Source organism: Curcuma longa, chromosome 6, assembly GCF_044706935.1.
Source record: "Curcuma longa cultivar G26 ecotype Majalengka, Jawa Barat chromosome 6, ITB_CL_G26_1.1, whole genome shotgun sequence".
NCBI lineage: Eukaryota > Viridiplantae > Streptophyta > Magnoliopsida > Zingiberales > Zingiberaceae > Curcuma > Curcuma longa.
In genome coordinates this window covers 5,337,427-5,361,652 of record NC_133866.1, presented here as the reverse complement: position 1 = coordinate 5,361,652, position 24,226 = coordinate 5,337,427, and the positions used below count along the sequence as shown (strand labels likewise).

The 24,226-nt window shown below is 41.7% G+C and overlaps 5 protein-coding genes across 6 annotated transcripts; 4 read left to right on the top strand and 1 right to left on the bottom strand.

Annotated features, from left to right (window-relative positions):
* Positions 1–837: 837 nt before the first annotated feature.
* On the top strand, positions 838–1,752 carry LOC141830492 (L-type lectin-domain containing receptor kinase SIT2-like). Its single transcript, XM_074717915.1, has 2 exons — positions 838–967; positions 1,029–1,752. The coding sequence occupies exons 1-2, from the start codon at positions 838–840 to the stop codon at positions 1,442–1,444; spliced, it is 546 nt and encodes a 181-aa protein (XP_074574016.1). The 3' UTR covers positions 1,445–1,752.
* A 4,058-nt stretch (positions 1,753–5,810) lies between these two features.
* Positions 5,811–8,670, top strand: LOC141830649 (uncharacterized protein At1g01500-like). 2 transcript variants are annotated; one of them, XM_074718059.1, is made up of 3 exons: positions 5,811–6,026; positions 6,513–7,315; positions 8,012–8,670. In XM_074718059.1, exons 2-3 carry the CDS (start codon positions 6,620–6,622, stop codon positions 8,243–8,245), a joined length of 930 nt encoding a protein of 309 aa, XP_074574160.1. In that variant the 5' UTR covers positions 5,811–6,026; positions 6,513–6,619; the 3' UTR covers positions 8,246–8,670. The 2 variants fall into 2 exon arrangements, with proteins under 2 accessions (XP_074574160.1, XP_074574159.1); XM_074718058.1 differs by having other exon boundaries at positions 6,479–7,315.
* An 80-nt stretch (positions 8,671–8,750) lies between these two features.
* LOC141830648 (glucan endo-1,3-beta-glucosidase 7-like) lies at positions 8,751–11,727 on the top strand. The gene is made up of 4 exons (XM_074718057.1): positions 8,751–8,962; positions 9,241–10,262; positions 10,343–10,628; positions 11,567–11,727. The coding sequence occupies exons 1-4, from the start codon at positions 8,896–8,898 to the stop codon at positions 11,599–11,601; spliced, it is 1,410 nt and encodes a 469-aa protein (XP_074574158.1). The 5' UTR covers positions 8,751–8,895; the 3' UTR covers positions 11,602–11,727.
* Positions 11,728–12,223: 496 nt separating this feature from the next.
* On the top strand, positions 12,224–17,187 carry LOC141831194 (guanine nucleotide-binding protein subunit beta-like). The gene is made up of 6 exons (XM_074718607.1): positions 12,224–12,539; positions 12,628–12,722; positions 14,370–14,791; positions 15,407–15,770; positions 15,866–15,979; positions 16,665–17,187. The coding sequence occupies exons 1-6, from the start codon at positions 12,434–12,436 to the stop codon at positions 16,698–16,700; spliced, it is 1,137 nt and encodes a 378-aa protein (XP_074574708.1). The 5' UTR covers positions 12,224–12,433; the 3' UTR covers positions 16,701–17,187.
* A 4,301-nt stretch (positions 17,188–21,488) lies between these two features.
* Positions 21,489–22,484, bottom strand: LOC141831009 (putative BOI-related E3 ubiquitin-protein ligase 3). The gene is made up of 3 exons (XM_074718460.1): positions 22,423–22,484; positions 22,094–22,346; positions 21,489–22,000 (listed from the first exon to the last, which is right to left on the bottom strand). Exons 1-3 carry the CDS (start codon positions 22,476–22,478, stop codon positions 21,491–21,493), a joined length of 819 nt encoding a protein of 272 aa, XP_074574561.1. The 5' UTR covers positions 22,479–22,484; the 3' UTR covers positions 21,489–21,490.
* Between the last annotated feature and the right edge of the window lie 1,742 nt (positions 22,485–24,226).

The window sequence follows — 24,226 nt, the reverse complement described above, 5'->3', positions numbered from 1 at the left end:
GTATTTTATAAAGTAAGCAAAATTGTATAATCTTTCCATTTGTCTCTTTCACAGGGAGGTGTTTTACTAGTTTTGATAAATTCATGACCAATTTCAAGAAGAAGCTTGGGCCTTTGAGGGTATGAAGGTGTTTGCTATTTTATCTTCTTTAATTTAATTTAATTTAATTTGCGATGAGATTGATCTATTTAGTTTTCAAGAAATAATCATGTTATTTTGCATTTTGCTTTCATAATATTTTTGTATTCGCATTCTTACTTTTGTATGAACTTCAACAAAAGATGAAATCAATTATTTTGCGATTTCACAATCATTTATAAAAAAGTAAATTGAAAAGTTATAGTTGGCTACTATGATATTTTTGTTTTCGATTAGACCCTTATTCACTTCAACAAATTTGTTTCACACTAACTAATTCAACCATGCTTCTAAAACTACTTTTATAGGAACAAATCAACTTTTGTTAGTTGATTTTGGCACCAAATTAGTCGCTCTCATAAAGAATTTTCTATCAATTATCTATGAAAGATGAAAGGTTCTCTTGCAGCATTCGAACAGAGGAGGAGAAATGCTGACTTAGTTATTCCTTCTCCATGCTCTCGCATGAAGTCTGAACGCCCGACTGAAAATCGCAGAGGGTATTTGGTTGGTACAGTTTTTTGTCCCCTCCCGATCGGAAGTAGTAGATTAATAAATTATAATTCAGTCAAAAATCTAATCGACCTACCTCATTGATGTTGATGTTCTCCAATCCAATCTCCTTCCTTTCTTTCCTTCCACGAAAGGCAACGTGGAGTTACATTTGTCAAGATTGCTCCACAGATTGAAACTCGCACCATGTGTCACAGCACTTTCCTCAGCCGCCTCCTCCTCCTCCTCCTCCTCCTCCTGTTGCTTCACAGCGCCGCCGGCGACGGAGATGACTTCACCTTCAACGGATTCCGGGGAGCGAACCTCACGCTCGATGGCACCGCCACGATCACCCCCGGCGGCCTCTTGAAGCTCACCAACAACACGAGGCAGATGAGAGGCCACGCCTTCTACCCGTCGCCGATTCAATTCCGGGCTCCCCTCAACGGCTCCGTCGTCTCCTTCTCCGCCACTTCCGCCTTCCACTATCCTCAAAGACAGGTACATCGGCGGCAACGGGCTCGCCCTCGTGATCTCCCGCACCGACAACTTCTCCGGCGCCTTGGGGAGTCAGTACTTGGGCCTCTTCAATCCCAACAACGACGGCAACTCCACCAACCACGTCTTCGCCGTCGAACTCGACACCATCTACAATCCTGATGTCCAGGATATCGACGACAATCACGTTGGGATCGACATCAACAGCGTGGCGTCCAACGTTTCCGTCTCCACCGGCTATTTCTCCGACGATACTGGTGTTTTCCAGAACTTGAGCCTTGTCGGCGAGCAAGTCATGCAAGCGTGGGTGGACTAAGATGCAGAGAGCTTCCTGTGTTCGATTCTCCATCATAACGATATGCCGAGGATACCTCCAACTTTGTTCATAAACGTGCCTCTTTTAACATACTTGGATATCTCTGAAACTGGTATAAGAAAGCTTCCAATGGAGATTTGTAGCTTAACTGAGCTTTAATATTTAAACTTGCTTAACCCTTATATTAGAAGTTTGCTGTTTGAGTTTGATTGCCTCTGCAAATTAGAGTACTTGCTTCTAAGGTGTATTCATCTTGAGACTGTATCTAATGGGATAATATCTAATTTATCAATGCTCAAGTGGCTAAATATAATAGATGAAGATCCTATATGCGAGCAGTGGTGGGATGAGTTGGTACGTTTCAGATGATGCCATCAAATAAGTTTGAGAATTGCCATTAATCTAGTTGAAAGACTGAACATATTATCAAATGTCTCCGTATGGAACCTCACTGTGCGCAAATTGAAATGTTCAGAATTTCCAAAGAATGGCGTGTACACTACTTTACTATTGAGTCATAGAGTAAATGACAACCTTGAGTATCTAAGTATTTCAGATGCCTCAGGAAACAAAGGTGTGGACTGCGAATTAAGTTTTAGATGTTTGAAGACTCTCAATTTTGAATCACTAGGACAATTGGAAAAACTTTGGTTGAATGGAGTTTGGTTCAACAACCTTCACGACCTACACATTGTGGATTGCCCCAAGTTGAAGGATGTTTCTTGTGTTCTGCAACTGTCATTCCTTAATCTTCTAGAGATAAGTGAATGTCCTAAAATGAAGGAACTAATAAGTAATGTTGGGAGCTCCAATCCTAAAAAAAAATGATGATCCCAGTAGTCAACATCTCTGGGGGTGGTCGGCCCGGTCCCACAGAAGTTTCCCACCGACCACCAGGGTAAATCGGGAAGCGCATACGGCGGTCAATCCAGATGCCCAACATCCTTTGATTGCATTCCCCATTTGGGAGGAAAATTCCTGCAAATACGCCGTAGCTGGGTGTAACACCCGAGTTATTTCTCCCTATTTTTGGATTTAATTAGATTTAAAATTCTAATAAACATACTTTAGTTAAACAATAGAAGAGAGTTTAATAAAATAAAATGGATAAAAAGGTTTGTCTCGCAAAGACGAATCCAACAAAACTTGTTTGGATCAAATCGGAGGTCGTTTGTTTAGTAAACCAAGTGAACCAAAATTTAAACCGGTTCGGTTCAATTGGTATAATGGATTTAATCGGTAGGTTTAGATTTAATTGGAGAAGTTACTGTGCACTCCTCGTTATTACTACCCGCCCGACTCCTTCCGCGCCCGCACGTCCACGCGGACTTCGTTCGCACGACCACGCCGCTGCCGCCCGAGTCTGTCGACGAGGAAGTCGGAACGGACCGAGGCGGAGAGAACTATAAGAGGGGTCGAGATCCCAAACCCTAGGGAACCCTCCGCCGCGCCCTTCGCCGCCGCCGCGTGGAGGAGCAGCCGCTGCCACCTCCTTTCCCCTCTGCTCGCGTCCGTCGCGACGCGACGCGCCGCCTCCCCTTTCCTCACACGAAACCGACGCCACCGGTTCACTGGGATTTCCTTCTGTCCGACGGCGCCGCCGTCGCCGTCCGCGTACCGAAGACAGGGCATCGCAGCCGCCCGTCGCCTGCTCGCGTGGAGGAGACCAGCGCCCGTTGCCTTCCGTCGACTTCCAACCACCCCGTGCCGCACCCTCCTCCCTCCACAACGTCGCCGCCCTGCAGTGCCGCCCTGTTCTGGACTGTCCGCACGGAGAAGACGAAGCAGAGCAGCCGCGCACCCCCTCCCCGCCCGTGATCTGCTCTGTTCACGTGGAGAAGACGAGCCGCGCGACTGACTCATTAATTAACAAGATTAATTAATTGAGGTATTGATTAATTAAGATTTGATTGATTAATGTGTTTAATTGGGGATTTGCTAATCTAATAATTAGTTCTTGGTTAATTGAGTTAAGAATTTGTAGTAATTGATAACTATAGTGTAATCAGTAATTTAATTGTTTAGTTTAATAATGTTTATGTTAAGTTGATGGATTAATTAACTAAGTAGTTGTTAGTTAATTATCAAGTTAGTTAATAGGACTAATTAACATTTAATCTATGGATTAATTGACTAGTTAACAATGGTATTTATTGATTAAGTAAAATTTAAACTAAATTAGAATAAAATGAGTTGGGATAGGTTGGAACCAATGGATTAAATAGGGATTGAGTTGAAGTGAACTTTAATGATTAATTGTTAAAGCTGTAGTGATGATTTTGCTAGGTCGCACGAAGAAGGTGCTAGAATACCTCGGAGAAGATCTCCGATTTCACCAACCTTAGCATTAAGAACCTAGTAGATCACTAAGGATATTCATTTGAATCATTAGGAGGTGGTGGAGGAGAAGGTGGTGGAGGGGAGATGCCGAGTTTAAAGTAGGTTCAACTCTCATCTTTTTTAAAATACCTTAACATTGTTATTTCACCTACTTATTCATTAATATAATATTTTAGAAATATATAATCACCTAATTTAATGACTATTTTTTTTCCAATAATTTAGAAACAAATAGCAAATGAAATTTCATAAAAATCCTAAATTTTACATTTTTACGTCACAACTACGTACAATAATTTTTAAAAATTATATTTTAAATTATAACACACTTCCAAAATTGAATTATCAAATTTTAAAAACTTGAAAATACTTAAAAAATATATATTGAAAATTTTGAAACTCCCAAACATTAGTGTAAGTCGATTTTTACTATTTAAAAGCCTAAAATTTAAATTTAAGAAACTGAAAACAAACTTAAATTTGAAAATTTTGACCTTAATCTTTAGTTCTAGTTGATATAAGATCTATAGATTCTCAGAGTTATTTTCTTCAATAATTATTCAAGAACACAATATAACTCATTTAATCAATTAAAATTTAAAAATTCCAACCCAAAATGCTAAAAAATTGAATTAATAATCGAGGTTCCACTTCAACTCACCACACACCACATCCTCCAAAATCTCACTCTAAGTGCTGAAATTGAATCTAAGCTTCCTCAAATTATGATTTTCGATAATAAGAATCCACGATGACGACAAGAATTGTGTTGCGCAATTTCGATGAGAGAAGAGGGTCGATGAGCTAATTTTAAGTCACCATGTTTCCTCGCAAAAGTTGTACCAATATATAGCTTAGGTCGAGGATTTTTCAAATATATAGTCAATTTCAATTTTTCAATGACGAAAGGTGGTGAATCAACTGGTCAAAATGACTGTGAGAGTTTGAGACTATTTTGGAGAAGAAATGAAGAGAGAAATTAATATAGTATTATTATTATTTTTTAAATCTCAAGGGATGGTGACCCCTCCTCCCTTCCCCATGGCTACGCCGCTGCCGATAGGGAAACTTCTGTGAAGTTGGGTTGAATCGTAAGAGTTATATATTTGAATTACAAAAAAAAATACTTATATATATATATATATAGGTTTGATATTCCGCGCGTGGGACGACCGTGTGGGGCCGCTAAGGTGGCGGATTCCAGCTTTTGCAGAAGATATTCTGCGCGTCTTATAATACGCGATTCATCCGCGACAGAAGATTCAGAACGCTCGAAATAATAATAGTGTTATTTTTTATTTTTTTGACTTATGATTAAGTCATTTAAAATTTTGCCTTAGATTTACTGATTTAAGAGTTGAGTTATAGTATTAAGTACAAAAAAAATTTTAAAATAAAAAAATTTTAGTTACTCATGGATATGTGTTGGGTTGTTATCCCACACTTCTTATCTGGCGTATCTCATGAGTAATTAATTTTTTTTAATTTTAAATTTTTTAATATTTAATACTATAATCTAATCCTTAAAATTTAAAAGGAAAATCTTAGATGATTTAATCATAAGTCAAAAAAATAAAAAAATAAAAAATATCACTATTATTATTTCGGCACGTTCAGTACTTCTATTGCGGATGAGTCATGCATTAAGTGCATAGGATATCAAAACTCTCTATATATATTTATTTATTTAAAATAAAAATATAAAATAGAGACATAGGCGCAACTCAAATTTTAAAATTAAAAAAAAATCTGAAATAAAATTATATTTATTTGAATTTTAAATTCTGATGTGGAAGAGGCCCAACTTGAGAACTGGGCCCAGTCCATTAGATTGCATAATTGCATCTATATCTTTCGAATTACTATTTTGCATGAGTATCGTCTGAGAAAATAATTTCTTTTCTTCTGAAAAAGGTCGTGAATCTGTCATCTTAGTGGCTTCACATAGTCGATCCCATAGCCATTTATGAGGAGGTAAATCGAGAAATTGTAGTTGGTCACGACATAAGAGAATATTGCTAGCCGACGTCGGCAAATCCGCCAACTCCTCGTCCTCGATTTGCCTCCACCGGTAGCCGTCGCTTTCCCTGCTCTTCCTCCATCCACTTGGAAGAAGAATCTGTGGCCTTGCAGCCCCAATCGACTGCTTGGTCGATCTGTTCAAAACCACGCGTGGATGATCCTCGAGCCCGTGATTTGGAGAATCAATTGGGACTCAGCGGAGAGATTGGTCGCCTTGCTGGTAACCTCGGTGCTTTTTTCTTGATTTGTTTAGAAAACTTTTTGATTTCGTGCAAATCGCAAATTATTAGTTTTTCCGTCGCAGTTTTCTGTTTGGATTTTGTTACCTTTCTTTTGTAATTTAACGAAGATTTGCAATTTTATTGGTGATGTATTGTCTTTTGCTTTTGGTCCATTCGGGGAATAACAGCGTTGAGATCAGCGCATCTTCCCAGCTGGATGAGTATAAGATGCCCTCGATCGCTTTGCTTTGCCTTTTTGGATATGATTTACTTGATTTCTACTCCCGATCCTCTTTTGTTTTGATTATTCTGGTATGTGTGTAATTAAGAGATCATTTAAAAAAATAGTTTTTAGTTGTTTTTTTTTCTAATATTGAATGTTCTTTATTGTTAATTTAACGCCTTTTTATTTAGATATTTGATTGCTCGAGGTTGTTGTTTAAATCTGCAGTTTTATCGATTATTTCAACTGTTTGAATAATCAGATGAAGAAGCATCAAATCTACTGAGTTCATCTTCCTATCGATGACAAAAAGGTGGTTATTAATTGGAAATACAAGAATAATATAGGAGGGAAAAGCTCACTTTCGACATGGGCTCTGCTCACAAGTTGCCCAAGTTCCATAGGAATGAGGATAATAGGAACATCATCATCCACCCTCTTTACCTTCCCAAGTCATCACCTTGGCTTGATTTGAAAGTCTTCTATGTGAGATTGAGCAATTACAAGGTTGATGAATCGACACCTGAGCATCTCACTATCAAGCATACCTCCTTGACTCCAGAGACCATTTTGGAAGTTAATGGAAGAAGAAGTGGTATTAACTCAGACTGTGTTTCCTGCTTGCTTAGAAGAGATAGGATGGATAAGAAGTCAGAAGAAGCTACTTTTGTCTGGACAGATTGCATAAGGATGACTGGAAGTGTTAGGTTTGATGTTTGGGAAGGAGATGATATGTTGCTTAGTGGAGTGTTGGAGCTAGGAGATAATAATGGTTTCAGTGCTGAAGCAAAGATAAATAAAAGCAAGTGGGGCATCAAATGCCAGATTGCTCCATCAGCTGCCTTTCGCTTTTTGGATAAGACTAAGAGTTCAGAATCTTCTGCAGTTGCACCTCTAATTGAGGTTTATGTTACTGGGTGTTCATCAGGGTCTCCCATTATCTTGACTAAGACTCTGAAACTTTCTGGCAGAACCGAACTCCGAAATAAGCTAATGCGAAATTCAATCCCCGATGACAACTCCACAGATGCAAAGAAAGATTTACCATTTAAAGATGTCTCACAGGTAACGTAAACAGTAGTCCACACATGAAGTCCAACAAATTTATCATCCTTTCCATGATACTAACTGCGTTATCACTGTCTTTTTTTACTTTGCATCATGCAGCATGGTTTTTTCTGTTTGATTAACTGAGGAGTTCTATGTTGTATTTTTCTTGGTCTTTTGTTAACTATTCAGTGAGACAAATATAAATATTACTTTTCAGTTTAGCACATACATATGTATATTACTACTTTTAGAACATTGAAATACTAAATATCTCTAGTTTGTGTTAATTTCACTAGAACACTATGTTCTTTCTTAAACTAGATTCAACAACTAACTAATTATGTTACAGAACATGAAAAAAAGATCTACACAGGACTTCATCAATATGTATTGACATAGTATGCCATTCTCACATGATTATGGCAGGGATCTTATTCTCAAATCAGAGGATGCCAGATAAGCTGTTAACATTGATTTTATTGAATTAAAATGATATATATGTTGGCTCTGCTTCCATATAAGTCATTTTGGCAGTTCTTGGAGTCTATGTGCTTGTTTTGTCTTAGCTTATTGATAATATGATTTATTGTCGTCATCCAACCATGTATGCGATAACTATTTAGGGACGGCTAAACGATTCTTATACTCCATGAGCTGAGGTGCTGAATTGCCTATTTCTGATCACTCTCTTTGACATTTAACTTGTAACAGGGTTTAGGACACGGAGACAGCATGTCTGAGAATAACACAGACATGGACTATGAGAATTTGCAACCTAGTGCAGATTACGTGGACGAGGATGGTGAACTCTCATGGTTTAACGAAGGTGTTAAGGTTGGAGTTGGGATCAGCGTTGGTGTTTGTATCGGTATCGGAATCGGTGTTGGTTTACTTTTTCGCACATACCAAGCTACCAGTCGAAGCTTCAAAAGGCGGTTTTTTTGAATAGACCTTGGCGGCATCTAGTGCCTTGCTTGTCATGCTTCAAACTTTGGATGTGATACAAGTAAGGCACAAATTCAGGGCAGTAACCCTGAGATGCATTCCCCATGCTGAAGAAAAATTCTTGTTGGTGCCACTTCCTCATTCTTTAGTTGGATGCTGAAATCTTCTATCTTGATTCAGTTCATAGTTTCAGAGCATAGAGGAGTTTCACTTTAGGGCAGAGTTTTAGTTTCTGATTAATTTTCAAAAACTTGAATAATGCTATATGGTGAATAATCTTTCATTTTGACATATTTGTGCAAAACTTGTTTGGTAAAGTTTTTGCTGTGTCCTAGAACTCATCTGTTAGAACTGTAAATAGGAAGCAACATCCCTGAGTCAGTAAGGTCAATGTTTTATGACAATAAAAAAGTAATTTTTTGCAAGCCTTTCTTGTTCTTCATCTTTAGCATCATTTTCTGTAAGATAGATTGGTAAATTTTGAAATCACTGTTCAGGGATCTGGTTCCTTGCTTCTTCTTCTTCATCTTCCACATCAATTTTTTTTCTGTCAGATAATATTAGTAAATCTTGAAGATTCTTTACCCATTTTAGTAGAGCTCTCAGCTTTCTTCCTCAAAGCAGCGAAAGAGCTCTCAGCTTTCGTCGCCATGGCTTCCAGGATTTCCCTATGCCTCGTGATCGCTGCTGCTCTCTTTCTCGCCCTCCCTTTTGCTAGTGAGTTCTCTATCTTTTCTATCCAAAGCTGTGAGATGTTTTTTAGGCAAAAAGTTGAGATCTTTGAACTAGTGTTGTGCAATTTCAAGTTTTTAAATCTTCAAAATCGCGTTTTTTTGTTAGCTTTTTCCAGTGATTGCGCAGTTGCAGGCAGTAAAAAGCGGGTTTTGATCGGGATTTCGAGTAGTTTTGTGATGATTTTGAGTTCGAGAGATTGAATGTGGAGAAGAAAGTTTGATTTCTGATGTAAATTTGATGGATTAATGGTGGAATTGTAGAGTCGCAGTCGTTCATCGGAGTTAACTACGGCGAGGTGGCAGACAATCTCCCGCCACCAGCGGTGACGGCGCAGCTACTCCAGTCGACCACCATCTCCAAGGTCCGCCTCTACGGCGCGGACCCCAACATTCTCCGCGCGCTCGCCGGCACTGGCATCTCCGTCGTCATCGGCGCCTCGAATGGCGACATCCCCGCCCTGGCCTCCGACCCAATGGCCGCCGCCAACTGGGTCTCCGCCAACGTCCTCCCCTTCCACCCCGCCACCTCCATCTCCGTCGTCGCCGTCGGAAACGAGGCCTTCAGCTCCGGCGACTCAACGCTCGCGGCTCAGCTCCTTCCGGCAATGCAGAACCTCCGCACCGCCCTCGCCGCCGCCTCCCCCTCCACCGCCGGCATCAAGGTTTCAACCGTCAACATCATGTCGGTACTCGCCAGCTCCGAGCCGCCTTCCTCCGGCGCATTTCACGCCGACGTCCTCCCCGCGCTTAAGGGCGTCCTCGCCTTCTTAGATGATACGGCGAGCCCCTTCATGATCAATCCTTACCCTTACTTCGCGTACCAGAGCGACCCGCGGCCGGAGACGCTCGCCTTCTGCCTCTTCCAGCCCAACCCCGGGCGGCACGACGCCGGATCGGGGGCGACCTACATGAACATGTTCGACGCGCAGGTGGACGCAGTGCGGGCGGCGATCGCAGCGGCGGGATTCCCGGGGGTGGAGATCTTGGTGGCGGAGACTGGTTGGCCATACAAGGGAGACGCAGGGGAAGAGGGGGCGACGGTGGAGAACGCTCAGGCGTACAATGGCGGCCTGGTGGCGCATCTGCGTTCCCTCGCCGGAACGCCAGCGGCACCGGGGAAGCCAGTGGACACCTTCATCTTCGCTCTCTACGACGAGGATCTCAAGCCCGGGCCGACCTCCGAGCGCTCCTTCGGCCTCTACCGCCCCGACCTCACGCCCACCTACGATGCAGGCCTCGCCAAGTCTTCCGCCGCCCCCGCCCCCGCCGCCCCTGCTTCCCAGGTAAGGAAAGATCGAAAATTTTATCTCGTAATTTTGGGCAAGATTGAACTTTGACGGCATATGACGGTGATGGGATGCAGGGGAACTCGTCGGTGCCGGCGCCGACGCCGAAGAGGTCGGAGGGGAAGAGGTGGTGCGTGCCGAAACAGGGTGCGACGGAAGCGGAGCTGCAGGCGAGCCTGGATTATGCTTGTGGGCAGCCGGCGGTGGACTGCGGTCCGATCCAGGAAGGAGGGGCGTGCGGAGATCCGAACACCGTCCGATCACACGCAGCGTACGCCATGAACGAGTTTTACCAGGTCTCCGGCCGCCAACCATTGGACTGCGACTTCGGCGGCGCCGCCGTCCTCACCACCGACGACCCGAGTACGTGGATCCGATCTCTTATTCATAATTTGGCCCTTATCTCTTTAAAGAGGAATGCTATGCTGCGCGCGTGTTTCTACACGCCTGCGCGCGACATCGAATCCACCGTTCATCACGTGATCACGCGCGCATCTGACCGTCCCAATCTAGGAATGTACAGTACTCCGCCCCCCCCCCCCCCCCCCCCCCCCCCCCCCCCCCCCCCCCCCCCGACCCCCAGTCGCTGCCATCGTTGCGCCGTCTGGCCACCACCGGCTCGGGCGCGATCGACGCGCGACTCATCGGCGCACCATCCGGCATCGGATTTCGGCCGGAATCCGACGAATTCGGTCGGAAATCACCAAATCCGACACGCAACCACTGGCGGCCAAATTGTGGCCGATTTTCGGCCAAATTGTAGCTTTCCTCGGTCGATCTCTGGTCGCGATTTGGCCGAAAATCGGTCGCGATTTGGTTGTCAATGGTCGGGTGCCGAATTCGGTGATTTTCGACAAATTCGTCAGATTCCGATCACTATCCGGTCGGAATCTGATGTCGGACGGTGCGCCGGCGAGTTGTGCGTCGATCGCACCCTGAGCCGGCGGTGGCAGGACGGTGCGGCGACGGCGGTGGCAGCGGCTGGGGGTCGCGCACGGTTAGTGTATTTCCCTGTCGCGCAGCATAGCAAAACTATATCTTTAAATATTACTAAATCAGATTAGGAAATTTTCACTTCACCCTTCTGATTTATTTTCTCTCTGAAACAATCCCTTACAGTTCCAAAATCTTCAAGATACCCTTAAGTAGCTTCCATATCAAAAATATTTTGATATTATTTTTTTATTTTTTAAAAATCCATTTATTCCAAACATACAAAATGCTCATTTAATTGTGTAGATACTTATATATAATTAAAATGTATTTATTGTAATATTTTCTTATTTTGTATTTGGAAATAGGTTACTCCAAGTGTGTTTACAATGGAGGCCAATGAGAAGAAGGTGATAAAGAAGAGGAAGGCAAAAAAGAGGAATAAGTTTTTTTTTGTTTGGTTTAAATTCATGGAAGAAGAAGGTGTGGAGTATGAAATTAATTAAATGGTGTTTATTAATTATTCTTGGATGCTTGTGTAACTTTTTTGAGTTTTTAGTTTAGAATTTAATAGCTTTGATAAAATAATTTATAAAATATTTTTTTGTCATTTTATTTAATTTCTAGATTTATTGTTGTATGATGTAAAAATTATTTGGACTATCATAAAATAATTATACACCACATCATATAAAGGAAGAAGTTTTATTAAAATTATTTTTCGAGATAAATTTTTACAATTAAAATACGAAGTATTATTTTGTGTGTATATCTCTCACTCTGATGGACTCATGTAATTTCGTTTTCTTTTTTGGGTTTTGATTACAAATTTATGTGTATATCTCTCACAAATGTTGTAATTTCGTTCGCTTTAAGATTCGTTCGAGCGAGTGTATCTGATCTTCTCGCATAGGATGATTATCTGCGGCTCGCGACGCACGGCACACGGAAAACGTCCGCACTGCGCCCCGTCGACTTTGAATCTAGTGGTCTCGCTGACGTCAGTGCCACTCTGTCTTCTTCTTCCCGTTCCCCGTCCTTGACTTGCCTTGCTGCGTTCTCCGCCTTCTTGCTCGGTCGATTCTGGCGGCCTGCTCCTCCAAGGCGTGATTTTTGCTACTGAAACAGGTGATTAGGGCACCGATCGAGCTCACGGGGAGGCTAAGCATCACAAGAGGTCCTGGATTTCCCTTTCATCGGTTTGGTTTTGCTGGAGCTAGGGTTGGGCTTCATCGATGTCGGTCGCGGAGCTGAAGGAGCGGCACGCGGATGCAACGGCTACGGTGAACTCTCTGAGGGAGCGATTGAAGCAGAGGAGGCAGTTGCTTCTCGATACTGATGGTGGGATTCCTCTCTTTTTGTGTTTCTCTGGTTTTCTTACATGTGATATGACTAGCCCTCTAGTCTTACGCTTGCGTGCATGCTTCAGTGGCTGGGTATGCTAAGAGCCAAGGGACATCGGCAATTAGTTTCAGCCCCACAGATCTCGTTTGCTGCAGGATCTTGCAGGGTCACACTGGCAAGGTTGGTTGATTTTTCTTGGCTATTTTTGGTGAGGGTTGAAATTGTTGAGTTTCTGCTTTACTTTTTCTTATTTGATTCGTTGGTGCCAGAGACTTTTTAGAAACTTTCTATAACATGCAGTTATGATGTTTCTAAAGTGTCACGAAAGTGAACAAAACTAAACACTTTCCTAAATATTTGTCTTCATTTTAGCACAAATATTTCTTTCGAAATCTCGGAATTCAAAACAGTAGACTCCTGATGGTAATGCTTAAAACTAGTTTTCCTTTTGTTAGAAAATCTTGATAATCTAGTTGTAGTTGGTATTTTCTTTTAATCCAATCTGGATGATAGAGGAAAAAATTGAAGAGCTAAGAACAGTTATATTGCAATAAGATTCTCAAATTTGGGTACTTAATAGAGTTGTGTTGATGATCAGGGTTTAGTCTAATGTGTTTATAGTTATGAAATAATGTTCCTCCTATTCTCTTGGGGACTGGTTATTTCTCCTGTTATTCTGTCATTTTACAGGACCTAGGAGTTGTAGTTCCTTTGTGATTTTTTTTGGCATTCTAGTTCACAATAGCTTGTAATCCTATCAAGTGTTTGTAGATAAATAATTTTGTTTATGCATATGGAGGGAAAGTTTTAATCTCGTTGTGACACTCGAGGATACCTTAGTCCACTACGTTCTTTATTGAAACTGACTGAATGTGAGCATTAAGTTCTTTTCGGGTAGAGATGTACATACTGGCATGTTTAGGCATTCTATCCATGTGATTTTTAATTGGTGAGTTTAAAAACCGTATCTTTTGCTCCATCTGAGAGAGACTTGTAATTACTGGCTGATTGACTGATTGTAGATTTGTAATTACCTGGCCATTATTTTTGAAGAATGATAGAAACACATTAGTTAGTTTAAAGTTTAGCTACAGTGCTACAGATTAGGCCTGTATTGTGCTGGCCCCAACCTAGCTTGATTCTTTGTTATGTTTGACTGATGTCACCCAGGCTAATGTTTGGCTCAGTTTGCTATGTTAGGAAACCATTCATAGCAAGAGACATATTCCGTATTGCTTTATCTGTCCGCAGAACTGTCCCATCCAATTGATAAGCAATTTGCATAAAACTATATAAAATTAGTTAAAAAAAAGATGAAGTTTAACATATTCTAGATGAGTATATGAAGTGACACACTTTTTATTTCTAGCCCTTTTCTGAAAAAAATAGTTGTAGTTTATATGTACATACTTTTCAATCTACTTGAAACTTAATAAGATGGTGGGTGCAGCCAGGGAAAAAACTAATTGGGTCTATTACTAATTGAAGCAAGGACAATATTTTATTTGATAGACTCTGAACAAGGTGAGGCAACTATGGATAGCAGTTCTCTTAGGTTGGCATTGGGAACCATATGAGAAACAGGTTCTGTCCAGCTTCATTGCCCCTCCTTGCTACATGAATTTCTCTTTGCTATTTTCATAACAAGCTGTTGAATTGCTCATACTATTTATATATTGTAACAGTATTGTAGGGTGGAGAATTACTCAGAATAGCCAGTCACCTAGTATTTTCTTTTCATTCTACAACTTTATTTGTCTCAAATTTTACATTTTTATCATTTTTGTTTTAGATTGCGAACCAATGTGTTATATTTTAAGAATTCAGGTTTATTCATTGGACTGGGCACCTGAAAGGAACTGGATAGTTAGTGCTTCTCAGGATGGACGTCTGATTGTATGGAATGCTTTAACGAGTCAGAAGACACATGCTATAAAGCTTCAGTGCCCCTGGGTTATGACCTGTGCATTTGCACCAAATGGGCAATCTGTTGCATGTGGAGGTCTTGACAGCGCCTGCTCTATTTTCAATCTCAATTCTCGTGTTGAAAGAGACAACATTTCTGTCTCAAGGGTACTTACTGGGCACAAAGGCTATGTGTATTCTTGTCAGTATGTTCCTGATCATGAGTCTCGGTTGATTACTAGCTCCAGTGATCAAACATGTGTTCTATGGGATGTCACAACTGGCCAAAGGATTTCTGTTTTCGGTGGAGAATTTCCTTCCGGACATACAGCTGATGTGTTGAGGTAATATCCTTTTATAAAGGCACAATTTAACTAATTCAGGTAGCATTTTCCAAACTTACAATTGAACTATTTGCCATAACCACACATTTGGGTGTAGTTCTTTCTTGATAGCTTTGTCACTTCCTCTGCCCGTATGAATTGATTAAACATGATATCAGAAGCTTAACATACAAGTTACCTCAGCATGGTACATTTTTCTAGCTGTTTAATACTTCAGTCAAGGTTAGAACCTGTGATTAATATTATAAGAACTTTAAGCTAGCAAATGGAATGATGGATCATCAGAGACATTAATAAAACTATAAATCAAAAAAGTAATTGGAGAAGAAAATTTATTCTCAAGGATTTTCATGTATAAAAACACTGATCAAAACAGGTTTCGGTATATGAATTACTATCATGCAGGATCTATAAGTTTGAAGATTTAAAGATGTAAAATTTAAATTTAACATACCAACTTGAATCCCAAATGCCCCTCGCTCCAACGAGCTTCTATCCTGGTTGATGGAAAGAAAATATGTAGGATATGAAAAGTCAAATGAAATTTGTCAGTTGTACTAATAATCTAGTTTAAATCTACATTCTGACATGCAATTTCTTTGTTTATTTCTGCAGTGTCTCAATCAACAGTTCAAACTCCAACATGTTTGTCTCTGGTTCCTGCGATGCAACTGCACGGTTATGGGATACTCGAATTGCTAGCCGTGCAGTTCGGACTTATCATGGTCACCAAGGCGATGTTAACACTGTCAAGTTCTTCCCTGATGGGCAGAGGTTTGGAACTGGTTCAGATGACAGCACATGCAGGTTATATGATATGCGAACTGGACATCAGCTTCAAGTTTACCGTCAACAGCATGATGGCGATGACAATGTTGTCCCAACTGTCACGTCTATTGCCTTTTCTTTATCCGGAAGGCTACTCTTTGCTGGTTATTCCAGTGGCGATTGTTATGTTTGGGATACACTAGTGGGTGAGGTAAATGCACTTTCCTGCCATCCTAAAAAATGCATAGTTTTCAGCAAAATTAACCATGATATAATTTGTGTTTGTGCATGTGCATTTCTCTTTAGGCGGTTTTGAACTTGGGAACACTTCAAAATTCTCATGAGTCGCGCATTAGCTGCTTAGGTTTGTCTTCTGATGGCAGTGCTTTATGCACAGGGAGTTGGGACAAGAACCTGAAGGTGAATTTCTCGCATCCACCTTTTTAAACTGTATGCATAGTTTATATGATTCAAATACTTGAAGATGACCAATTGCCATATACAGATTGCTGATGATTCTTATATAGATTGTTTGTCGTAGTAGAGCATGAGAAATCTAAACACAACCATAATTCCTTAAAACTTTCAGGTTATAGTTTTCGCTTGTGACCATGTTTCCATTTCTCTAGGATTGCTTCCTGAAATGCTGGTCAGTGATGCTGTATCTTGTGTCTCCGATTTAAGGTGCATAGGAATAGCTTTACTTTTTTCTTAGGTTTCTAATGTCGGTAAGACTACCCACTAGCTCCGTCGTGCATTAGATGGACGACACATTGATGGTGTGAGATTTTACTGGTCATAATTTGATTACTATAGCTAGCAGACTTCTATATTCCCTTGTATCTTTTCCTCAACACAACAACCACCATGTTAAGTATTTATCGACGGTACAAGAAGAAACAAGTTTTTTCCCCCCCTTTGCCCACTTAACCATAGTCAATACTTTTGAAGACAAGGAGAAGAAGTAGCTCTTGTTTCTTCTCATCTCAAACGACACTTTTTCCCTCGCAAAGTTTCAACAAATTCAACCTGTCGTTCGACCAAAACAAAAGCATCTACGATGCAATTGATAAGGACTATGTTTTTTTTTTTGTTTTTTTTTCAGATTTGGGCATTTGGTGGACACAGGAAGGTTATCTGAATCTTACCATTGACAATGATGATACTCAGATATGGTGCCGAAGAAGCTGCATTCCTGCATACACTTTGTTTCTGGGGTAAGAGTTTCATTGAGGAGGGTCCTAAACCATTACATACGTCTGCTTATCATCTCAGGCTCTTAGGATCGATGCAACCTTCTGTGATTGTTCATATCTGTTATTGTATGCTCGGCTGTGTTTGTTCATGTATCTCAAAGCATCGGGAATTCTTTGCGTGTTGTGTGATATGATTCTCGTAAAGTTGTTTCTTCGGACTTTCTAGATTGAGCTAAATATTGTGCTACATTCGGTTGTTGAGTTCGGGTTTTTATTGTTTTTAACTGTGACACTTTGTATGTGGTCATCTTGCTGAGTGAACCGAACTAGCCGGTTCGACGAAATCAATTGGTTTATAGGTCGTCTAATTTGATATCATGTATCATGCCTATTGTGTCATATCGTCACAAGGTCTGTATCCTTATGTAATTATTCATTCGTGTGTTGCTCTTCTTTTTCGTGTAGTCGTATCTTATTCGGGAATGTCGAAACATGTATGCTATGCTATGTAATCGTCACGAGGATCATTTGTCTCGACTATTTGAATTCGGCTCTATGTTGTTCATCTGGTTCTAGAACTTGGGTGTGTATTGTTTCTACTGTGATAGTTTGTAGTGTGTTGTTTTGAAAGCCGATCGACTCGACTCGGTTCGACCAAATGAACCGGTTACATGGGTCTGGTTGAGAAATCTGATAATTACAATCGTTGATGGAGATTAATAAGAGATATATTTTATTAAAAAAATCCAAAAATAAATAAATAAATAAAAGGAAAACGCCATGGCGGGAAGCATTGCTGCCAATCTCAACGGCTCAACCCCAAACCCAGCCTTCGCCGTTCTTCTTCGCAGCGATGGCCTCCTACTCCATCGATGGTGGCGGCCCTCTCCTTCGCGAGCTTCCCCGTTCTCGGCCGGCTACGACCTCTCCAGGTACCGAAAAGTTCCCCCACGGACCGTTTGGACTTTGGATCGATCCGATCGGGCTTCTTATCGCTCTTCGTTCCTGATGCAGGGCGGTCGTGCCTGCTCGAGCAAGGTCCTAGTCCCAACTGATCCCAGCGTCGCCATTCCCGGTGGCACCTACGCGCGCATCGGTAATGCCAGTACCCCACCTGTTCGATGAAATGTCAAATGTGGGAGCTTTACTTACTGATGGCAGTTTGGAAATGGTGGTGTTGCAGCTCCAAGATCACGCTGTTCAATCACTCTGATGTGGACTTCGAGGTGAAGCCCGGGGAGAGGATTGCACCGTTGATACTCGATTGGGCGACGGCGGATTTGGGTCAACAGGTGCGTGATGTGATTAAACATAGTTTGCATTATCTGCTCATCATGTTGAATAAATAGCGTCTCTGCAACTTTCCTTCTAATATGCTTTGGTTGTGAAATCCTTGGTGCAAATTGGTGAATTGAAGAATGACATTTAGGTTGTTGATGAATTGCTTACATGTCTGATGATTAACATTGTCACATGTGTTGTTCCTAGAAGACCAAATTGTATACCAGATATGAATGATATGGTCTTTGTGAACAAGAAATTGTCTACCATAGAAAACCATGATTATCGATTAAAATGCAATTTTACGCCAACTTTTAGAGCACATAACTTCTAAGAGTGAAGTACAATTTTCACTCTTATTGTCATATTTTATATCAACTTGGCTTTGGCTAGACTTATTTTGTGTTGAATCGACCTTGCCTATAGACAATTGTCTCCTTGTGAAGAGTACCATTGAGATTCATTCTTTTCAAGTTTTGTAATAATGCTTTCAATTTAATTTCTAGTAAATTAGGTCAATTCTTTACTTTCAATTGGTTTTATTTACTTTTTAATAGTTTTTTATACCTTAGAATCATATAAAATAAAATTTGTATCAAATCGTATTGAATAATACCACATTCGTATGATTCTCTTCATTTTTAATACATGTGTTAGAACTCTTAAATTCCAAGAGAGAGTTTAATTCCAAAATGTCAAGGCATTTAGGAGGAAGATCTTTTAATATTTATGCATAGTTTAAGAACTTAATCCTTTCGGTCTCACTTCTTTTATTCCTTTTAATAAGTTTCTTATTATTTTACATGTGAATCATAGTGTATACTATTCATTACAAATCATTAATTGTATGATTTTGACAAAGATTACTGCAATAGTATCACACTGTTATACATGCTATAAGTTTCCTCCAACTTCACGTTGATAAATTAAATGTTCAGCTACTTAGTTCTAGGTCCATGTTTGATCATAATTCCAAAATGTCAAGGCATTTAGGAGGAAGATCTTTTAATATTTATGCATAGTTTAAGAACTTAATCCTTTCGGTCTCACTTCTTTAATTCCTTTTAATAAGTTTATTATTATTTTACATGTGAATCATAGTGTATACTATTCATTACAAGTCACTAATTGTATGATTTTGTCAAAGATAACTGCAATAATATCACACTGTCATACATGCTATAAGTTTCCTCCAACTTCACGTTGATAAATTAAATGTTCAGCTACTTAGTTCTAGGTCCATGTTTGATCATAATTCCAAAATGTCAAGGCATTTAGGAGGAAGATCTTTTAATATTTATGCATAGTTTAAGAACTTAATCCTTTCGGTCTCATTCTTTTATTCCTTTTAATAAGTTTATTATTATTTTACATGTGAATCATAGTGTATACTATTCATTACAAGTCACTAATTGTATGATTTTGTCAAAGATAACTGCAATAATGCCACACTGTCATACATGCTATAAGTTTCCTCCAACTTCACGTTGATAAATTAAATGTTCATCTACTTAGTTCTAGGTCCATGTTTGATCATAAATTCCTAGAAGTCACATCTTGTGACTCATCTCTATATGTGGACTAGACATAATGGTAAAGAAGTAACTTTTCAATTCTTCTCTTTACTTTTAAAAGGAGATGAGGAAGTGGTTACTCAATCAATCTTTGCATATTTTCTCTACAAATTGGACAGCAGTGGAGGGGAAATCTTTGGATCTTTCATAAACAGACTGAATTACCATGCTGTTATCTATTCCTTTATCTTTAGTCCTGGCAAACAAAATTGATAAAAAGTGAAAGGACCAAAGATCCTTTAGTAAAGTTTATGTCTGTGTTATCAAAGTGGGGTTTGTTTTTGTCCTGATTGAGAAGCCATATGCCATGCTTAATTCATTACTTCAACTAATAATAACAGTCCCCTATACATGTGATAATTGCATCTAGGAACTGATACAAGCTGCCTGAAAGTCCACGATAAGAAGAAAATGGCGTGGACACAACTGCTCTGTGACCCACAATAGCAACATGAGAGGTGAGTGAGTTCCATCCATCAAGATTAGGATGCTTTCCCCCTCTTTAGGTTTGTTTAAATATGCAGTCCTGAAATATGACAGCACTTTGTGCTGGTGGTGGAGGGTGTGGTTGCACTTAAATGTTCTGTCCAATGAGCACATGAATGGTCACTTTCATGCTTCATCAAATCCACAAACCAACATTCAACTTTTACTCCTCACTGAATCCATGCATGCATCAAATGTGAGAACATGCCAAGCTCATTGAAAGTCCACACACTGATTGGCAGGGATTTGGTTGGGAGGGGCACTAGGGACTGGTGGGGTTGCTGCATGTGGAATTCTACCTCTAACCTAATTTGTGAGAGCTCTGAATGTACTACAACTGAATTGTAGATTAGGTGATGGAGTTCAAAGTCATTAATTTCTTTCTTTTGAATAAATTCTCTGCAAATAGTTCTGTCATGATCTTCATATGGCACCATGAATGCTTGATAAAAATTCTCATCTCTTTGGATTTGATGGTGAAGGTTCCACTCTACTGCCACTGGCCTAACGAGAGCATGGACATGAAGGCAAAATCTCGCATCTCAAGATGGAGAAGAACTTATCGTCAAAGGTGTCTACAATCAGGTTGGTAAAGACCTAGTGCTCACTCTTCAATGGTATTAGAACCCGAACCGGCTGGACCGGGTCTTCGATTCCGGCTCGAATGGAATCGACCGGTGGGCCCGGGTGGGGGAGCTGCGTGGCGCGTGCGCGAGGCCTCCCGCGCACGTGGGTCCGCAAGGCGTACGCCGCTCCCATTCGGTGGCGGTCACGTGGTGCCCCACGAGAGCGCGTGTCGTGTTTCGACCGGCCCGGTCGAACTTTACACGCTGCAGTGGGTGTCAAACACGGTAATAAAAATAAATTGATAGAAATTAAAAGAGCACCTATTATTAGAATTATTTTCTTCATCCTATTTTTAAAATTCTATATAAGATTTGCTCTGACAATTATTGACAAATTTATTTATTTATTTATATTATAGCTCTTTACGCTCTTCTTTAGTCATTGTCTTCACTTTCGGTCCTACATGATCAATCATTTTCCATATTTATTTTTTATCATCGACTTATTATCTTCTCTCTTTTTTTTTTGTTTTTTCCTTTACCCGTCACTGTCTCTAAATAGAGGAGTTTAAATTTATATAAAAATATTTGAAATTAATGAAACTCAGAAAATTAATTTGCCTGATTTGATATGTCTCATCATACGCCACGTGTAGGATCTGAGAGATCCTCCACGTGGCATCTTATCCCGTTTCTTCTTCGGGACGACGATGCATGCGTAGGCGATTGCTTAATGTTGATCGCTGATCGGATTGAGTGTAACATTCAATCTGCTAAATTGTATGTAAATTTATTGCTTTTTTCTTACATTCATGGAGGACGAGTCGATTACGACATGTTGATGAGGACGCTGCCGGTTTTGTCGCAGTTGCAGACGGGACAGGCGGCGACCGCTGGTCCGCAGGCGGCGCAGACGCAGAGATGCCGGCAGGGCAGCAGCAGCACGGCTGGCTGCCTCTCGCCGCACAGCCGGCACGCTGCCCTCGTCCCTCCCTCCTCCGCATTGCCCCCGCCGCAGCCGCAGCAACAGGACTCGGCGTCGTCGACGGCCGCCTCGGCCTTGGCCTCCGCCTCCGCGGCGGCGGCCAGCGCCCGCTCCAGGTTGGCCCGCAGCGCGTGGGTCGTGGCCTCGTTGCTCCGGGCCACCTCCCGCCACATCTGGTTCTCCACGCAGAGACTTCGGACGCGCTCCTCCAGCGCCCAGTTCAGATTCTTCAGCCTCTCCATTTCTTCCTCCTTCGCCCTCAGCCGCTTCGACACCCCTTCCTCCACCGCCGCCAGCACCCGCCGCAGGAACCGCTTCAGCCGCTCCACCAACTCAATCCTCACCTTCTCCACCTGTTACACAATCCATAAAAATCTCATTGCCCCCTCTCCCCTGCTTCCAAAACAACAAAGTTTCCATTTTTAGCAGGTAATCAATCGAGTTACATGGTGGAGGATGAGGCGGTCGACGTGCAGCATCTGCTGCTGGACGAGGGCGGAGAAATCCTCGCCGAGAAAGGAAAGCGCGTGCTCAGAGAACTCCCGCGGCCGCTTACTGGAACCCGCGGGGAGGTTGTTGAAGGTGAGGCTGCTCTCGGAGGTCGAGGCGGCAGCCAAAGGTCCAGCCGGCAGCGCAGCAAATCCCAACTGCATGTTGTAGATGGCAGATTGATCCTGATGAACGCCGCCGACAGCCTCACTGCAAAAGATTCGATCAGCCGGCTTCATGCACGAAGAGAAGAGACCAGAGATCAGAGAGATGGAGATTCAATTACCCGTTCACGATGAGTTGGGAAGGGAAGAGGCGAAGGTGGTGAGCTTCAACAGACATGAGGCAATTGAGGTGGGTGGGTGGGTGGGGGAAGGGATGGGGTTTATTTAGGGGTTTGGTCTCGGGGAGCAAAGCCAAAGAATTCAGAAAAAGGCAGGGGCAAAAAAGAAAAAGGGCAATTATTATATTTTCCATATTCGAAGGAGGAAAAAAGAGAGACCGGAATCACCAGGTGCATTGCACCGGCGGGAGACGCGTGGCTGGCGACGGACGCAAGGGGACGCCTGCCTCCCGTGGCCACCGTGAATGCGGCCGCGCCGCCCGTGGGGACCCCTCCCTCCTGACCACCGCCGAGTAACTCGTGAGGCAAGTTACGTTTACTTCTACCCCCCTGATGAGTCACGCTCACACCAACCCTGCAACATCCACACTCATTCAATTCATTTCCTTTCTCCTTCGTCGCAAAGAAACAACTCAGAAGATGGACAGTGAATCGACCCAAATGCTGCTGATTCCTGAGGACTTAGAATTGAATTTTGACTGTGTTGATTGCATGGGTACGTGTTTCCTTTGAATCAGATGCTGCAGACTGCAGTGGTCATTACCCTACCAATGGTGGTCTTTAGGAAAGTTTTAAGCGTATTACAGCTAGGTAGCAGCAGGGCGGTTCCTTCCCTTCAAGAACTATCTTACGAGGGTTGTCAGAGCAGCTCATGCAGCATCATCATGGAGAATATTCTCCAAACTTAGTTGAACATCAATGCCAAGCTCCAACTCAGTGGTCCTTCCATTTCAATTCTTCATCCAAGATTCAAAGCAATTACAGGCCATTAAGAGTGATTTCAGAATTTGATCTACTTTATTGTGCACATCAAACTTCAGCATCCAAAGAAGCTGATGAAAAGTGGGCTGATGATGCCTCAGGCTTTGAGGGGCAACTAGAAGCACCTTGACTATGTGGGCACACCTCTCTTCCTTTAACCCAACCCATCAGGCCTAAAGATGAGTGCCACTAATCGAATGTGTCCCAGCCCTACCATGTTGCCTTTGTTCTACTACCCTACCATTGTTTTCTCTAGTCTTTTTCTTCCTTTAGCCATGTGTGCTCACCTTGACGCTGGCTTTTGGCAGGTACTGAGAGCCAAGGTGGTGCCATGTTCTGAGCAAAAGGCGCATGGAAAGAGGCCACAGCAAGCTTGTTGCCTCCCTCAGAGACCTTCAATCCTTGGTCGATGGAAACATGCTGTGCTTGCAAACCATTATTTTCTTATAGAAAAGGCAAGCAGAATCAATCCGAGAAGCAAATCAAAGATATCATGTAATTGCTGAACTCAAAAGGTAAAGAATGATGTTCTAGTGGTCATTGATGGTCAGGCTAAAGGAAAATAAAAAAAGGCAGAAGACTGGAAGGTGGAGAACATGGAAGCTGCCTGTGGATGCATGGTACGGAGGGGCCCTCATGCTCCCCAATCTCCGTCACAAGCTTCCATCAACAGTGATAAGTTGCAGTCCTGATCATGACCATGTGTGCACAATTTCGATGCCTGTTGCATCATTGAGAAAACAAGAAAGTGTTGGCTGGACGGTTCATGGGTATGACAGATGATGTTCATTCAAGCTGGTAGGTCTGAATAGTCACTGTTCTTGCATTTCAGATTGAAAGAAACAGAGCTGTTAAGAGTTAAGGCACTGTTTGACATGCTTATCCTATCAACATGACAAGTTACAGTCTTGGCAGATGGAAGCAATATCCTATGTTTCACTCAACTGTCTAAACTTGGTAGAAAAATAATGAATCCATCACTGTT

Excerpts from the sequence above, each read along its gene's own strand:
- LOC141830492 (XM_074717915.1), top strand. The coding sequence starts at position 838 with ATGTGTCACAGCACTTTCCTCAGCCGCCTCCTCCTCCTCCTCCTCCTC. Across the intron at positions 968-1,028 it reads AGCGAACCTCACGCTCGATG|AGGCCACGCCTTCTACCCGT; the intron begins GCACCGCCACGA and ends GAGGCAGATGAG.
- LOC141830649 (XM_074718059.1), top strand. The coding sequence starts at position 6,620 with ATGGGCTCTGCTCACAAGTTGCCCAAGTTCCATAGGAATGAGGATAAT. Across the intron at positions 7,316-8,011 it reads CATTTAAAGATGTCTCACAG|GGTTTAGGACACGGAGACAG; the intron begins GTAACGTAAACA and ends AACTTGTAACAG.
- LOC141830648 (XM_074718057.1), top strand. The coding sequence starts at position 8,896 with ATGGCTTCCAGGATTTCCCTATGCCTCGTGATCGCTGCTGCTCTCTTT. Across the intron at positions 8,963-9,240 it reads TCTCGCCCTCCCTTTTGCTA|AGTCGCAGTCGTTCATCGGA; the intron begins GTGAGTTCTCTA and ends GTGGAATTGTAG. Across the intron at positions 10,629-11,566 it reads CCTCACCACCGACGACCCGA|GTTACTCCAAGTGTGTTTAC; the intron begins GTACGTGGATCC and ends ATTTGGAAATAG.
- LOC141831194 (XM_074718607.1), top strand. The coding sequence starts at position 12,434 with ATGTCGGTCGCGGAGCTGAAGGAGCGGCACGCGGATGCAACGGCTACG. Across the intron at positions 12,540-12,627 it reads GTTGCTTCTCGATACTGATG|TGGCTGGGTATGCTAAGAGC; the intron begins GTGGGATTCCTC and ends TGCATGCTTCAG. Across the intron at positions 15,980-16,664 it reads GTTGGGACAAGAACCTGAAG|ATTTGGGCATTTGGTGGACA; the intron begins GTGAATTTCTCG and ends TTTTTTTTTCAG.
- LOC141831009 (XM_074718460.1), bottom strand. The coding sequence starts at position 22,478 with ATGTCTGTTGAAGCTCACCACCTTCGCCTCTTCCCTTCCCAACTCATC. Across the intron at positions 22,347-22,422 it reads TCCCAACTCATCGTGAACGG|TGAGGCTGTCGGCGGCGTTC; the intron begins GTAATTGAATCT and ends AATCTTTTGCAG. Across the intron at positions 22,001-22,093 it reads ACCGCCTCATCCTCCACCAT|GTGGAGAAGGTGAGGATTGA; the intron begins GTAACTCGATTG and ends ATTGTGTAACAG.